Genomic DNA, 17,253 nt, shown 5'->3' on the forward strand with positions numbered 1-17,253 from the left:
CCTCCTGTTTTCTTTCTCCTTTCGGATCGATAGCAGGCCTCCCTCTCTCCTCGCTCCATCTCTCCCTCCTTGTAGCGTTGAGGGTTAACGCAGGCTGACTGGGGTTGTGTTTGTGTGTTCATTGGCAGGTTCAGCAGGGGTTGGGAGCAGAGCTGGGCTGGGCTGCTGGAGGAACCATCAGCAGCTTGCTCCCCCTGCCTCAGAACAACCCAGCTTGGGCTCAGCACAGAGTCAAACACACACACACGTTTTGCTGCTCCACAGAGTCACATAACCGGGCTCCCGTGATGTGCGGTGCTGAGTCATTTCTAATGTAATGCCGGTAATAAATGTAATCTCACACTCTATTGGCCACATAAGGAGTCAGGGGTTATGTCAGTAGGATAGGGTTTGTATAAGGGTTCACACTGAGTGTAGTATATGGTAAATAATACAGTTCAGTTGCTATCCATTTAGTCCCCACACACAGAGGAAATGGGGGGGTGTAAACATGACTGTAGAGTAGCATACACACTGAAGATACGTGTGTCTATAAGAAGTTCACATTTAAACACACCCGCATTTCAGCTCAAAGCCACTCGCACACAGTCCAACACACTACAACCTATTCTCACAATACCTTGCACTTTGATACTGAACACTAACAACAACTTCACACACACACACCTGGTGACCAGTGCTGAGATGATGTCTGTGATGGTGCTGTTGAGGTCGTTCAGTAGCTCCTCGATGGGGCCGGGGATGGGAAGCTGTTGTCTCAGATGTTCTGCTCTCCTGATCTGCTGCCTGTTCTGCCAGATGGTCTCTGCCAACTTCTCACACCTGAATCATACACACACACACACACACACACACACACACACACACACACACACACACACACACACACACACACACACACACACACACACACACACACACACACACACACACACACACACACACACACACACACACACAGAGAGAGAGACATGCACACAGAGACACACACACACATTTGAAATAAGGTTCTCAAAATGGGCAAATTAAGATCACACAACTCAAAGTTCAGGGTTCAGACTCTTACAAGCTCAGACAACCAGACAGACTACAGTCTAGTTCAAAATATACAGTTTAAGACAAGGTAATAATTCCATGCTGGAGCGTTCAAAAGTAAACACATTCACTGGACCGTTGCTGATTCTATAGGATTAGCATTGAAAACGTGACCAGCGTTCGGAAAATCAAGTAATAAAGTGGTTGTAGATCATGTGATTTTTTTTTTAATGAACAGAATGACAGGAAAACAGTCATTCTATGTGTTTGCTGAGTAGTGGGCTGAAATTCACAACGATTGTGTTTATTTTCCGCTTTGATGGCAAACTTTCTGTACTGCTAACATTCACATGTTCATATTCATATGTTTTTTGTTTGTCTATCTTTTTTATGTCTTTGTCTACATGTTTATATATGTTTACAACAAGCAAGGGGAAGATATCAGAATAGGGGCATTGGGGAATAATAGCATATTGTACGGAATACATTTGTACTGTAGTGAAGCCGTCTCTACAGTAATGCAAGGTCTCTTTCATGATCATGTGAAACGTCAATTGCTATGGAAATGCTGGGATGTGTTTTCAATGATGTTAAAGGTAATTCTGATGCAACTATGATGGTGATACGATATGGATTACAATTATCATCATGAATATTAAGGCTTTACGCACTACATGTCACACACATAGACACTCGAGTTATTATTTATTTGGATAGCAAACATTATAGTCTTACTCTTATACAGACATCGTACACACTCACTAAATCACATCCAATATCATACACATCAACCTACTCAGATTTACTACACATAATATCTTGTCTCAATTTTCTAACATTTGTGGCATTGGCTCAGAGGCAAGGGAATAAAACAAATATTGCAAGAACCTATTTCTTGAATTCTAAATATCAGACATTTGAAAGCTCTAATTTTGACCGTCATAATACCTCTGATGGCAGTAACCTAACAAGCACTAATGATGGTCAATTCTGACTGAGAATAGTATCTTGTTATGGTAAGGGGTGAAATAAGTATAGCCAGTTATAATTGTAACGGTTTAGCAGATTATAAAAAAAGATCAGTCTTTACGTGGCTAAAAGAAAAGGAATATAACCTATACTGTTTACAGGAAACTCACTCTACATCCTTAGATGAAGTTGCTGTAACATCTCTCGTCGGAAGGCATGGACCAAAACGCAGCGTGGTAAGTGGTCATGATTCTTTATTACTCAAAAACACTCGAACAAAATAACAAAGTGAAAAAACGAAACAGTTCTGTCAGGTGAAGACACTAAACAGAAAATAACTACCCACAAAACACAGGTGGGAAAAAGGCTGCCTAAGTATGATTCCCAATCAGAGACAACGATAGATAGCTGCCTCTGAATGGGAACCACAATCGGCCAAAAACAACGAAATAGAAAGCATATAAATAAAGAAACTAGAATGCCCACCCTAGTCACACCCTGGCCTAACCAAAATAGAGAATAAAAGCCTCTCTATGGCCAGGGCGTGACAGTACCCCCCCCCCAAAGGTGCGGACTCCGGCCGCAAAACCTGACTCTAAAGGGGAGGGTCCGGGGTGGGCATCCCTTACGGCGGCGGCTCCGGTGCGGGACGTAGACCCCCCCTCCGCCCGCAGATCCCTCCGCTTTGGTGGCGGCCCTGGTGCATGGACCTTCACTGGAGGAACCGGGCCGCAGATCATCGCGGGAGGAACCGGACCACCGATCATCGCCGGAGGCTCCGGACCGCGGACCGTCTCCGCAGGCTCCGGACCGGGTACCGGACGCCGGAGGCTTCGTGCCATGGATCATCGCTGCAGGCTTCGTGCCATGGATCATCGCTGCAGGCTTCGTGCCATGGATCATCGCTGGAGGCTTCGTGCTATGGATCATCACTGGAGGCTTCGTGCCATGGATCGTCACTGGAGGCTTCGTGCCATGGATCATCACTGGAGGCTTCGTGCCATGGATCATCACTGGAGGCTTCGTGCCATGGATCATCACTGGAGGCTTTGTACGTGGAGCCGGAACAGGTCTCACCGGACTGAGGAGACGTACTGGCAGGCTAGTGAGTGGAGCTGCCACAACACGTCCTGGCTGGATACCCACTCTAGCTCTGTGAGTGTGGAAAGCTGGCACAGGACACACTGGGCTATGACGGGGCACTGGAGGCATAGTGCGTCGAGCCAGCGCAGGACACACTGGACCGTGGAGGCGCACTGGAGGTCTGGAGCGCAGAGCTGGCACAACTCGTCCTGGCTGGATACCCCCTGTAGCCCGGCAAGTGAGGGGAGCTGGAACCGGCCGCACTGGGCTGTGCTGGCGAACCGGGGACACCGTGCGTAGAGCTGGCGCAGAATAACCTGGGCCGAAGAGACGCACCGGAAGCCAGGAACGCTGAGCCGGCACAATCCGTCCTGGCTGAATGCCCACTCTAGCACAGCCACTGCAGGGAGCTTGCACAGAGCGCACCGGGCTGTGTATGCGCACTGAAGGCATGGTGCGCAGAACCGGATAGCACGGTGCTTGACCGGTCACTCGCTCCCCACGGTAAGCACGAGGAGTTGGCTCAGGTCTGAACCCTGACTCTGCCAATCTCCCCGTGTGCCCCCCCCAACATTTTTTGGGGTGGCTGCCTCTCATTCTTGCCTCGTTGCTCCAACTCCTCGTAACGTCGCCATTCCGCTTTCGCTGCTTCTATCTCCTCCTTCGGACGGCGATACTCCCCGACCTGCATCCAGGGTCCTTTTCCGACCAGGATCTCATCCCATGTCCACTCGTTCTTTTTACCACGCTGCTTGGTCCTTTGGTGGTGGGTAGTCTGTAACGTCTCTCGTCGGAAGGCATGGACCAAAACACAGTGTTGGTAAGTGGACATGATTCTTTATTACTCAAAAACACTCAAACAAAATAACAAAGTGAAAAAACGAAACAGTTCTGTCAGGTGCAGACACTAAACAGAAAATAACTATCCACAAAATACAGGTGGGAAAAAGGCTGCCTAAGTATGATTCTCAATCAGAGACAACGATAGACATGACCACTTACCAACACTGTGTTCTGATTGGGAACCGCCAAAAACAAAGAAATAGAAAACATAGAAATAAAGAAACTAGAATGCCCACCCTAGTCACACCCTGGCCTAACCAAAATAGAGAATAAAAGCCTCTCTATGGCCAGGGCGTGACAGTTGCGTGGAAAAAGGAATGGGGTGGTGAAATACTTTTCTGTCATGGACAAAGGAACTCAAAAGGTGTGATGATATTAATTAACAAAAATGTAGATCTGAATGTGCAAACAGTCAGGAATGATTCGCAAGGAAGGTGGATCCTTTTGAATATGAAAGTGAATGAAAAAGAGATTTGGCTCATTAATCTATATGGCCCAAATCAGGATGATCCATACTTATTCGAAAATATTTATACCAATTTATTGAACTTACAGGCAACAAATGATCAAATCATTATGGTAGGAGACTAGAACACAGTGATAAGTACCTCAATGGACCGTAAAGGAAATTACTCTACAAACTATCATCACCGTGCCCTTAAGGAAATCACACATATTATGGAGACATTAGAAATAGTGGATATTCGGAGGCAAAAAAAAACCGACCTAGTGAGATATACATGGAGGAGACTTAATCAAGCTAGTCGTCTTGACTACTTTCTTGTCTCTTCCTCTCTTGCATCAAAGGTTAAAAAAGTTTTAATAGAATGCGATCGGATCATCATCTAATTGGCCTTCACATAACTCTTATAGCATTTCCACTTGGAAGGGGGTATTGGAAATGTAATCAAAGTTTACTGAAGGACAACTTATTTTTAACTAAGACAAAATAATTTATAACTGAATTTTTCCAGTAAAATATAGGTTCAGAAAATCCCCTTATTGTTTGGGATACCTTTAAATGTACCTTCAGAGGTCATTCAATTCAATATTCACCAATAATAAAAAGCAGTTTCTGGCTAAAGAGACAGGACTAACAAAGGAAATCCATGAACTAATAGTACAGGTAGATAGCAATAAAAACGATACTACAGAGATACAAAATAAGTTAGAGGAAAAACAAAAAGAACTTGAGGAACTTATTCAAGAACAATCTAATGTAATCTATTACAAAAATAAAAGAAAACTGGATGGAATATGGAGAAAAATGCACAAAACTATTCCTGAATCTCCAATACAGGAACGCTAACAAAAATCATTTTCTGAAACTTGTTACTGAAGACGGAGTCATTTATGATTTTCCAAATTATATTTTAAAAGAGAATATTTTAGGCAGATGTTCTCTTTTCCGTCTCATCCTCTCCCACTGAATGAAGATTACGGTAAGGAATTCTTTCCAAATAATAAAAAAAGGGAAAACTAACAAATGTACAGAAAAATTTACAGAGGAAGAACTATTAGAGGTTATTAAATCCTTTCAGTCTGGAAAAACCCCAGGGCTTGATGGCATACCGGTAGAGGTACATCAAGCCTTTTTTGATATAATAAAAGCTCCATTGTTAGATTGTTTTAACTACTCAGATAGAAATGGTAATCTGTCAGGTACTCAGCAGGAAGGTCTGATTTCTCTATTATTAAAACAAGACCCAGATGGCAAATATAAAGATCCAGTCTTTCAAAAAAACTGGAGGCCCCTTACACTTCAATGTTGGGATGCAAAAATACTAGCGAAATGCAATGTTTTTTACATGGGTGATACATTGGAAATAATATACGACAACTACTAGAAATAGGCCAGGCCAGGCCAGGTCTTTATAGCAGATTTTGAAAAGGCATTTGATAAAGTAAGACTGGATTTTATTTATAAATATCTGGATTTTTTTCAATTCCGGTGATTCTCTTATAAAATGGGTAAAAGTACTGTATAGCAACCCCAGGTGTAAAATAGTAAATAACAGCTACTACTCGGAGAGTTCTGAATTGTCAAGAGGAGTTAAACAAGGGTGTCCGCTGTCACCATATCTATTCGTTATGGCCATCAAAATGATAGCTATTAAAATCAGACCAATAACAACATTAGAGGATTAGAAATCCAAGGCTTAAAAACAAAGGTGTCCATGTATGCCGATAACTAAAGTTTTATATTAAGTCCGCAAGCTAGATCCCTGCAATGTCTCATTGAAGATCTAGATAACTTTTCTGTACACTCTGGATTAAAACATATTTATGATAAGTGTACAATATTACGTATTGGATCTTTAAAAATACAACTTTTACATTACCCTGCAGTTTACCTATAAAATGGGCTGATGGTGAAGTAGACATACTCGGTATTCATGTCACAAAAGATATAAATAAGCTCTCCACAATGAATTTCAATAGAAAACTTGTAAAAATAGATAAGATCCTGCAACCATGGAGAGGTAAATACCTGTCTATTTATGGAAAAATTGCTCTGATTAACTTCTTATTCATATTTCAGTTTTCTCACTTACTTATGGCGCTGCCTACTCCTGATGATTCGTTTTTCAAATCATATGAGCAAAAAATATTTCGCTTTATCTGGGATGCTAAACCAGACAAAATAAAGCGTGCCTATTTATATAATGAATATAAATTGGGTGGGTTGAGATTATTAAATATAAAAGCACTAAACCACTCTCTAAAAGCTTCACTTATTCAAAAGTTTTACTTGAACACTAAATGGTTCTCAAGTAGATTACTAAGAAAAGCTCATCCATTGTTTAAAAATGGTCTTTTTGCCTTTGTGCAGATTGCCATTTCTCATTTTCGATTAATTGAAAATTATACTTTTTTCAAAGTATCTCTCTTTTTCAAACAAGCATTGCAGAGCTGGCTACAATTTCAATTTCACCCCCCTGAAAAGATAGAAAAAATATTACAACAAATATTATGGCTGAACTCAAATGTGCTGGTTGATAAAATACCTGTATTTATGGGAAAGATGTTTGAAAAGAGTATTTTGTTCTTAAATTATATTGTAAATTGGAATGGTGGAGTTATGTCAGCTCACAGATTATTGTACCTGTACATAGCCCATCTGTAAATAGCCCATCCAACTACCTCATCCACATACTGTTATTTCTTTTTTTGCTCCTTTGCACCCCAGTATCTCTACTTGCGAATTCATCTTCTGCACATCCATCACTCCAGTGTTTAATTGCCATATCGTAATTACCTCGCCACTACGGCCTATTTATTGCCGTTCCTCCCTAATCTTACCTCATTTGCACACACTGTATATAGACGTATTCTATTGTGTTATTGACTATACGTTTGTTTATTCCATGTGTAACTCTGTGTTGTTGTTTGTGTCGCACTGCTTTGCTTTATCTTGGCCAGGTCGCAGTTGTAAATGAGAACTTGTTCTCAACTGGCCTACCAGTTGGTAGGTCTGCTTAATCCAAGAGTACAACCAATTGATTACAGCATTACCCCAAAATGGAGGAGGCGGGTGGCAGAGGGAGGAGGTAGGGAACTTGTCTGTCTGCCCAATATAAAGGATCAAAAGTGGTGGAGCAATAAAAATAGCATGAATAGGAAAGTATACCAGGTTCATTTGAGGACCAGAATGTTGACAACTGTGCCATACAGATTGCAAAATAGTTGGGAAGAGATTTTTGATGTATCGATTCCATGGTACAGGGTGTATGAGTTGATATATAAAATTCCGCAAGATTCAAGACTCCGTGCTTTTCAGCTACATTTATTATATAGAATTCTTGCCACCAACAAAATGTTGAATATTTGGGGAATAAAATCATTGAAGCTCTGCAGATTTTGTTGTGAGGATACAGAATCAATAGACCATTTATTTTGGTATTGTCCTCAGGTAGCCTGCTTCTGGTCTCAGGTTCAGGAATGTCTGAAAATGCATAGCATTGATCTAAAATTGACCCTAGAAATAGTACTGTTAGGAGATCTGGAGAGACCGGGTCAGTCAATTACTAATATACTAATACTCTTAGTAAAACTATTTATCTTCAACTCGCAATCTGTGGATTCTATTCGATTAGATAGATTGAAATTGTACGTTAAACACCACAGAGTAGTTTAAATATATATGTTCCGTAGAATTCCGAAGAGGGTGGCCAGCAGAGATAGGTGGGATGGGCTGAGGGAAGCTGAGGGTTGGGATGTGGAATTGGAGACAAGTGGGAGTGGAGTTGCTGTGCTGGAGATAGAATTATGGTCAAAGATAAAAGTCAAAAATAAAGTCAAAATAAAACATAATTAAAAGTATGTTTGAATGACACTGAGGGACAGTGTTTTTACAGCTAATGCCGGTTTGCCTGAGGCTGATGCCGTAAAGGTGTTTGTACACATGCATATACACACACTCTCATTCAAATACACACATACACGGGCACACACACATGTAATAGTGCCAGACATGCATTCAAACATATACAGTTGGCATTGCTGTTATGATTTTAGTTGTCCTTTATGTCCTTTGTTTTTTTTGTTTTTTTTCTCTTTAGTTCTTCTCTTGGTTGTTGGTGCATTGGGGGGTTCTTGGGGGTGGGGAATGGAATTAACTGTATTTTTATTTTTTTATATTCTTGGGGGGACTGTGGGAGGGGTCTTGGATGGTTGAGGTACAGCTATTGGGGAACTGTGGGGGGGATCTTGGAGGGTTCGGGTCCCTGTTTTTTTGGCCTGGTGGGAGATCTGTCGACATGCCCTTGAGCAGGGCGTTGACCCTCGATGCTTCTGTGTGTCACTCTGAATGGGAGTCTGTTGGATGACTGGTTTGGTGTAGTTGTTGAGCGGCTTCACTGCAAGTATATTGTATGTTTTGGATTTTCAATCAAATCAAATAAAAATTATAAATAAATAAAAAACATTCACTTCCAGTCATTTTCGCTCACATTGCTAGTCCCATTGTTTTGAATTATTCCCCATTGTTGCAAAGAGTTATGGGATATTAGAATCCTGTTGTCTTAACCTTTGTCATCTTCAACCTAGACTACAGTCATCTTCCCAACTACACCCCATATAAACCCAGCAGTATCCAGTAGTCAGCTTGTTAACTGGGTGGCCACTGCCCTTTGATCAATCCTAGACATATGTGATCTCTGTTAGGGGTAGAGGGTGATAGAAGGGGTCTCACCAGGACTGCAGGATGTCCAGCCCCCCCTCCGGAGGACCCCCGTTGCCGGCCAGCTGTTGCCGTCTCTTCCAGTGGATCAGCTCGTCATCCAGGATGATGGTCTGCTGCTTCCTCAGCAGCTGCAGGCTCTTCTGGTGCTTCTCTGCCAGGTCCTAAGCACGCACGCACACACACACACACACACACACACACACACACACACACACACACACACACACACACACACACACACACACACACACACACACACACACACACACACACACACACACACACACACACACACACACACACACACACACACACACACCGATAAGAAGGTGCCAATATATTACACGTAATATAGGCATGAGATCCCTCCAGAGTTCTGAGCCTACATTTCCTCTCCTGTCTTCATGGCTTTAAATAATGACAAATATAATCCTACTGCAGTTCACTTCCAGTTTGTAATCATGTAGTGTCAAATCAAATCAAACTGTATTTGTCACATGCGCCAAATACAACCTTACAATGAAATGCTTACTTACAAGACCTTAACCAACAATGCAGTTTTAAGAATACACCTAAATAAAGTAAAAGATAAGAATAACAAGTAATTAAAGAGCAGCAGCAAATAACAATAGCGGGGCTATATACAGGGGGTACCTGTACAGAGTCAATGTGCGGGGGCACCGGTGTCGAGGTAATTGAGGTAATATGTACATGTAGGTAGAGTTATTATAGTGACTATGTATAGATTTTTTTTAATTTTTATTTTATTTAACCTTTATTTAACCAGGTAGGCCAGTTGAGAACAAGTTCTCATTTACAACTGCGACCTGGCCAAGATAAAGCATAGCAGTTCGACACTTACAACAACACAGAGTTACACATGGAGTAAACAAACATACAGTCAATAATACAGTAGAAAAAGTCTATATACAGTACATGCAAATGAGGTAGGATAAGGGAGGTAAGGCAATAAATAGGCCATGGTGGCGAAGTAATTACAATATAGCAATTAAACACTGGAATGGTATGTATATATGAATGTGCAAGTAGAGATACTGGGGTGCAAAGGAGCAAGATAAATAAATAAATACAGTATGGGGATGAGGTAGTTAGATGGGCTATTTACAGGTGCAGTGATCTGTGAGCTGCTCTGACAGCTGGTGCTTAAAGCTAGTGAGGGAGATATGAGTCTCCAGCTTCAGTGATTTTTGCAGTTCGTTCCAGTCATTGGCAGCAGAGAACTGGAAGGAAAGGCGGCCAAAGGAAGAATTGGCTTTGGGGGTGAATAGTGAGATATACCTGCTGGAGCGCGTGCTACGAGTGGGTGCTGCTATGGTGACCAGTGAGCTGAGATAAGGCGGGGCTTTACCTAGCAGAGACTTGTAGATAACCTGGAGCCAGTGAGTTTGGCGACGATTATGAAGCGAGGGCCAGCCAACGAGAAGTACAGGTCGCAGTGGTGGGTAGTATATGGGGCTTTGGTGACAAAACGGATGGCACTGTGATAGACTGCATCCAATTTGTTGAGGTCGAGGATCGGTAGGAAGGTCAGTTTTACGAGGGTATGTTTGGCAGCATGAGTGAAGAATGCTTTGTTGCGAAAAAGGAAGCAGATTCTAGATTTAAATTTGGATTGGAGATGCTTAATGTGAGTCTGGAAGGAAAGTTTACGGTCTAACCAGACACCTAGGTATTTGTAGTTGTCCACATATTCTAAGTCAGATCCGTCCAGAGTAGTGATGCTGGACGGGCAGGCAGGTGCGGGCAGAGATTGGTTGAAGAGCATGCATTTAGTTTTAGTTGCATTTAAGAGCAGTTGGAGGCCACGGAAGGAGAGTTGTATGGCATTGAAGCTCGTCTGGAGGTTAGTTAACACAGTGTCCAAAGAAGGGCCAGAGGTATACAGAATGGTGTCGTCTGCGTAGACATTGATGTATACAGAAAAGAGAGTCGGCCCGAGAACTGAACCCTGTGCCACCACCATAGAGACTGCCAGAGGTCCGGACAACAGGCCCTCCGATTTGACACACTGAACTATATCAGAGAAGTAGTTGGTGAACCAGGCGAGGAAATCATTTGAGAAACCAAAGCTGTTGAGTCTGCCGATGAGAATGTGGTGATTGACAGAGTTGAAAGCCTTGGCCAGGTCGATGAATACGGCTGCACAGTAATGTCTCTTATTGATAGCGGTTATGATATCATTTAGGACCTTGAGCGTGGCTGAGGTGCACCCATGACCAGCTCTGAAACCAGATTGCATAGCGGAGAAGGTACGGTGGGATTCGAAATGGTCGGTAATCTGTTAACTTGGCTTTCGAAGACCTTAGAAAGGCAGGGTAGGATAGATATAGATCTGTAGCAGTTTGGGTCTAGTGTTTCCCCCTTTGAAGAGGGGGATGATCACGGCAGCTTTCCAATCTTTGGGAATCTCAGACAATATGAAACAGAGGTTGAACAGGCTAGTAATAGGGGTTGCAACAATTTCGGCAGATAATCTTAGAAAGAGAGGGCCCAGATTGTCTAGCCCGGCTGATTTGTAGGGGTCCAGATTTTGCAGCTCTTTCAGAACATCAGCTATCTGGACTTGGGTGAAGGAGAAATTGGGGAGGCTTGGGCGAGTTGCGGGGAGTGGAGGGCTGTTGATCGGGGTAGGGGTAGCCAGGTGGAAAGCATGGCCAGCCGTAGAAAAATGCGTATTGAAATTCTCAATTATAGAGGATTTATCGGTGGTGACAGTGTTTCCTAGCCTCAGTGCAGTGGGCAGCTGGGAGGAGGTGCTCTTATTCTCCATGGACTTTACAGTGTCCCAGAACTTTTTGGAGTTTGTGCTACAGGATGCAAATTTCTGCTTGAAAAAGCTAGCCTTAGCTTTCCTAACTGCCTGTGTATACTGGTTCCTAGCTTCCCTGAAAAGTTGCATATCACGGGGGCTATTCGATGCTAATGCAGAACGCCACAGGATGTTTATGTGCTGGTCAAGGGCAGGCAGGTCTGGAGAGAACCAAGGGCTATATCCTTTCCTGGTTCTACATTTTTTGGATGGGGATGCTTATTTAAGATGTTGAGGAAGGCACTTTTAACGAATAACCAGGCATCCTCTACTGACCGGATGAGGTCAATATCCTTCCAGGATACCCCGGCCAGGTCGATTAGAAAGGCCTGCTCACTGAAGTGTTTTAGGGAGCGTTTGACAATGATGAGGGGTGGTCGTTTGACCGCAGACCCATTACGGATGCAGGCAATGAGGCAGTGATCGCTGAGATCTTGGTTGAAAACAGCAGAGAGTAGCAGCCGCATAGAAGAGGGGGGAGGGGGCAATGCAAATAGTCTGGGTAGCCATTTGATTAGATGTTCAGGAGTCTTATGGCTTGGGGGTAGAAGCTGTTTAGAAGCCTCTTGGACCTAGATTTGGCGCTCCGGTACCGCTTGCTGTGCGGTAGCAGAGAGAACAGTCTATGACTAGGGTGGCTGGAGTCTTTGACAATTTTTAGGGCCTTCCTCTGACACCGCCTGGTATAGAGGTCCTGGATGGCAGGAAGCTTGGCCCCGGTGATGTACTGGTCAGTACGCACTACCCTCTGTAGTGCCTTGCGGTCCGAGGGCGAACACTTACCATACCAGGCAGTGATGCAACCCATCAGGATGCTCTCGAAGGTGCAGCTGTAAAACCTTTTGAGGATCTGAGGACCCATGCCAAATCTTTTTAATCTCCTGAGGGGGAATAGGTTTTGTCGTACCCTTTTCACGACTGTCTTGGTGTGCTTGGACCATGTTATTTATTGGTGATGTGGACACCAAGGAACTTGAAGCTCTCAACCTGCTCTACTACAGCCCTGTCGATTAGAATAGGGACATGCTCGGTCCGCCTTTTCCTGTAGTCCACCATCATCTCCTTTGTCTTGATCACGTTGAGGGAGAGGTTGTTATTCTGGCACCACCCGGCCAGGTCTCTGACCTCCTCCCTATAGGCTGTCTCGTCGTTGTCGGTGATCAGGCCTACCACTGTTGTGTCATCGGCAAACTTAATGATGGTGATGGAGTCGTGCCTGGCCGTGCAGTCATGAGTGAACAGGGAGTATAGGAGGGGACTGAGCACGCACCCCTGAGGGGCCCCCGTGTTGAGGATCAGCATGGCAGATGTGTTGTTACCTACCCTTACCACCTGGGGGCGGCCCGTGAGGAAGTCCAGGATCCAGTTGCAGAGGGAGGTGTTTAGTCCCAGGGTCCTTAGCTTAGTGATGAGCTTTGAGTGCACTGTGGTGTTGAACGCTGAGCTGTAGTCAATGAATAGCATTCTCACATAGGTGTTACTTTTGTCCAAGTGTAAAAGGGCAGTGTGGAGTGCAATAGAGATTGCATCATCTGTGGATCTGTTGGGGCGATATGCAAATTGGAGTGGTTCTAGGGTTTCTGGGATAATGGTGTTGATGTGAGCCATGACCAGCCTTTCAAAGCATTTCATGGCTACAGACGTGAGTGTTACTTTAGTGTTCTTGGGCACAGGGACTATGGTGGTCTGCTTGAAACATGTCAGTATTATAGACTCAGACAGGGAGATGTTGAAAATATCAGTGAAGACACTTGCCAGTTGGTCAGCGCATGCTCGGAGTACACGTCCTGGTAATCTGTCTGGCCCTGCGGCCTTGTGAATGTTGACCTGTTTAAAGGTCTCACTCACATCGGCTGCGGAGAGCGTGATCACACAGTCGTCCGAAACAGCTGATGCTCTCATGCATGTTTCAGTGTTACTTGCCTCAAAGCGAGCATAGAAGTTATTTAGCTCGTCTGGTACGCTCGTTCACTGGGCAGCTCTTGGCTGTGCTTCCCTTTGTAGTCTGTAATAGTGTACAAGCCCTGCCACAGCCGACGAGCGTCGGAGCTGGTGTAGTACGATTCGATCTTAGTCCTGTACTGATGCTTTGCCTGTTTGATGGTTTGTCAGAGGACATAGCGGGATTTCTTATAAGCTTGGGGGTTAGAGTCCCGCTCCTTGAAAGTGGCAGCTCTACCCTTTAGCGCAGTGCGAATGTTACCTGTAATCTATGGCTTCTGGTAGGAGGATAGAATTATGGTCAGATTTGCCAAACGGAGGGCGAGGGAGAGCTTTGTACACGTCTGGGCGAGGGAGAGCTGTGTGTGGAGTAAAGATGGTCTCGAGTTTTTTCCCTCTTGTTGCACATTTAACATGCTGATAGAAATGAGGTAAGACTGACTTAAGTTTCCCTGCATTAAAGTCCCCGGCCACTAGGAGCGCCGCCTCTGGATGAGCGTTTTCCTGTTTGCTTATGGAGGTATACAGCTCATTGAGTGCGGTTTCAGTGCCAGTATCGGTCTGTGGTGGTATATAGACAGCTACGAAAAATACAGATGAAAACTCTCTAGGTAGATAGTGTGGCCGACAGCTAATCAAGAGATACCTCAGGCGAGAAAAACCTTGAGACTTCCTTAGATATCGTGCACCAGCTGTTGTTTACAAATATGCTCCCGCCCCGTGTCTTACCAGGGGCTGCTGTTTTATCCTGACGATAGAGTGTATAACCCGCCAGCTGTATGTTATTAATGTTGTCGTTCAGCCATGACTCGGTGAAACATAAGATATTACAGTTTTTAATGTCCCGTTGGTAGGATCTACGAGCTTTCAGTTCGTCCCATTTATTTTCCAGCGATTGAACGTTAGCTAACAGTACTGATGGCAAAGGCAGATTAGCCACTTGTCACCTGATCCTCACAATCCTCCCCAATCTCTTTCCGCAAAATCGGCGTTTCTTTCTCCAGTGAATGACGGGGATGAGGGCCTGTTCGGGTGTTCGGAGTATATCCTTCCCGTCTGACTCATTAAAGAAAAATTCTTCCATCCAATTCGAGGTGAGTAATCGCTGTTCTGATGTCCAGAAGCTCTTTTCGGCCATAAGAGACGGTAGCAGCAACATTATGTACAAAATAAGTTGCAAACAATGCGAAAAAAACGAACAAAACAGCACGGTTGGATAATAACCAATAAAACGGCAGCCATCCCCTCCGGCGCCTTCATTCCAGTGTGTACATGTGTGTGTGCGTGTTTCAGTACATGTGTTTGCATGCAGTATTAAAAGTAGTGTACCAGTCTGTATTTCTGTAGTGTGTTGGCCTCCCGGGTGAGCCAGGCCTCCACGGTGGCTCTTTTGCTCAGTAATGTGGGCTCCCTCAGCTGTCTGTCAGCAGGGGGCAGTGTGGCCAGGCTGGTCAACTGGGCTGCATGTAGGCGAAGAGAAGGAGAGGGAGAGGGAGAGGGAGAGGGAGAGGGAGAGGGAGAGGGAGAGGGAGAGGGAGAGGGAGAGGGAGAGGGAGAGGGAGAGGACAGGAGAGAGGGGGAGGTCAGCAAATCTCACATAAACACACTTGTCTTTTACTTTGCAGACAACACACACACACACACACACACACACACACACACACACACACACACACACACACACACACACACACACACACACACACACACACACACACACACACACACACACACACACACACACACACACACACACACCCTCTCACTCGCCTACAAACCCACGCCTCATTCTGCCCTAAAAAGGTGAGGGCTGCTGGGGTTGATGACCCAGGGTGTTGTGACTAGGAAGGGGACCAGGGCAAGGCTGACTCACCCTGGATGCGGAGGCTCTCCTGGTACTGGATGATGAAGTACTCCTGGTTGTGCTGGAGCTTTCTCAGGTCGTTCTCTGTGTCCTGGGTCAGCAGGCGCAGCTCCTCGAATGCCTGGTTGATCTGCTGGTACTTCTGGGACATGGTGTCCATCATCCCGCCCACTGGGGAGCTCGACTGCCAATCAGAGGGAGGAGAGAGAGGTGAGAGGGCTGGGCAGGTAAACAACGCTGGCTTTGAGATCATTTGCAGGAACTAGCTCGTGTGGTGTTGAGCATTTCATCATCATTACATGGAGCAGAAAGACACACAAGCTGACAGAACCTGAAATTGCCTCTTTAACACAACCTCAATGACCCCTGCTTGTGTTATTCCACAGTAATCCCTAACGACCATAACCAGCAGTGATCACCACTGACTGAACATGTGAGACCGTGCAGAGGGAAATGCATTTCCTTATCGTGGGCACACAGCCTATCGCTTATTAAGGCTGGGGACGTGAGCACTGTGAAGACAGTCTGAATAAACAGGTGGGAATGCAATCCTGTGATAGGAGAAACCTGGCAGGACTGGAAATCAATTTAACACTGGGTTTATTGATATTCAGATGTTTTATGGACCACCGGCTTTATGGTTTTATAACCCTCGTTATAAAATATCAAATTTCTTCACCTCCCCACCAAGCCTACAGCTGGTTAATGAGGAATTCAACGTTTATCTTTCAGTGAGACATATGAGCCGTGTCTGGGAAGATTTTCTGACTAGGTGTGTGTGTGTGTGTGTGTGTGTGTGTGTGTGTGTGTGTGTGTGTGTGTGTGTGTGTGTGTGTGTGTGTGTGTGTGTGTGTGTGTGTGTGTGTGTGTGTGTGTGTGTGTGTGTGTGTGTGTGTGTATTTATGTATTTGTTAACAGGTTTACGTATGTCTGAGGGAAAATTGAGAGTACACAGCCTTTGATGTCGGCAGAGAGGCAGCAAAGCGACCCCCAATGGCTGTGATTTCCATAATGTCATGCAATTGGTTGTGTTATGTTAAACATCTCTGTGTGGTGTTTATTCAGTTTGGGTGTCTGCAAATGTTTATAAAAGGTATGTGGGTATTTCCATATGTTTATGTGTGTGTGTGTGTGTGTGTGTGTGTGTGTGTGTGTGTGTGTGTGTGTGTGTGTGTGTGTGTGTGTGTGTGTGTGTGTGTGTGTGTGTGTGTGTGTGTGTGTGTGTGTGTGTGTGTGTGTGTGTGTGTGTGTGTGCGTGTAGGTGGGAGTAGGAATGGAAGTTGGAGAGAGTGCTTCATACTCACATTAGAGGCCTCTCGGACTAGCCTCTGCTCCGTGTACAGGATGTGTTTGATGCATCTCACCAGCTCCAGAGGGCAGCGGTCATACGTGCTCTGAAAGACAAGGACCACATGTGCTGTCGTGTTAGGCCTGTTAGCCGCGTTAGCCGCTGACTGACAGCACGGCCGCGCACACAACAATGACCAATTTAGCCCGCTCCCG

The 17,253-nt window shown here is 44.7% G+C and overlaps 1 protein-coding gene across 5 annotated transcripts in view; it reads right to left on the bottom strand.

The window, feature by feature from the left end:
- LOC139565479 (signal transducer and activator of transcription 5B-like) overlaps positions 1 to 17,253 on the bottom strand; it is a 90,451-nt gene that overhangs the window by 12,642 nt on the left and 60,556 nt on the right. For all 5 annotated transcript variants that reach the window (XM_071385856.1, XM_071385857.1, XM_071385858.1 and 2 more), the window contains 5 exons: positions 17,055 to 17,144; positions 15,760 to 15,934; positions 15,216 to 15,346; positions 9,125 to 9,276; positions 667 to 822 (listed from right to left, as the gene is read on the bottom strand). In XM_071385856.1, coding sequence (XP_071241957.1) covers positions 667 to 822; positions 9,125 to 9,276; positions 15,216 to 15,346; positions 15,760 to 15,934; positions 17,055 to 17,144 — 704 coding nt within the window. The remainder of the gene's footprint in view (positions 1 to 666; positions 823 to 9,124; positions 9,277 to 15,215; positions 15,347 to 15,759; positions 15,935 to 17,054; positions 17,145 to 17,253) is intronic.

This window comes from Salvelinus alpinus, chromosome 36 (genome assembly GCF_045679555.1).
Source record: "Salvelinus alpinus chromosome 36, SLU_Salpinus.1, whole genome shotgun sequence".
Classification (NCBI taxonomy): domain Eukaryota; kingdom Metazoa; phylum Chordata; class Actinopteri; order Salmoniformes; family Salmonidae; genus Salvelinus; species Salvelinus alpinus.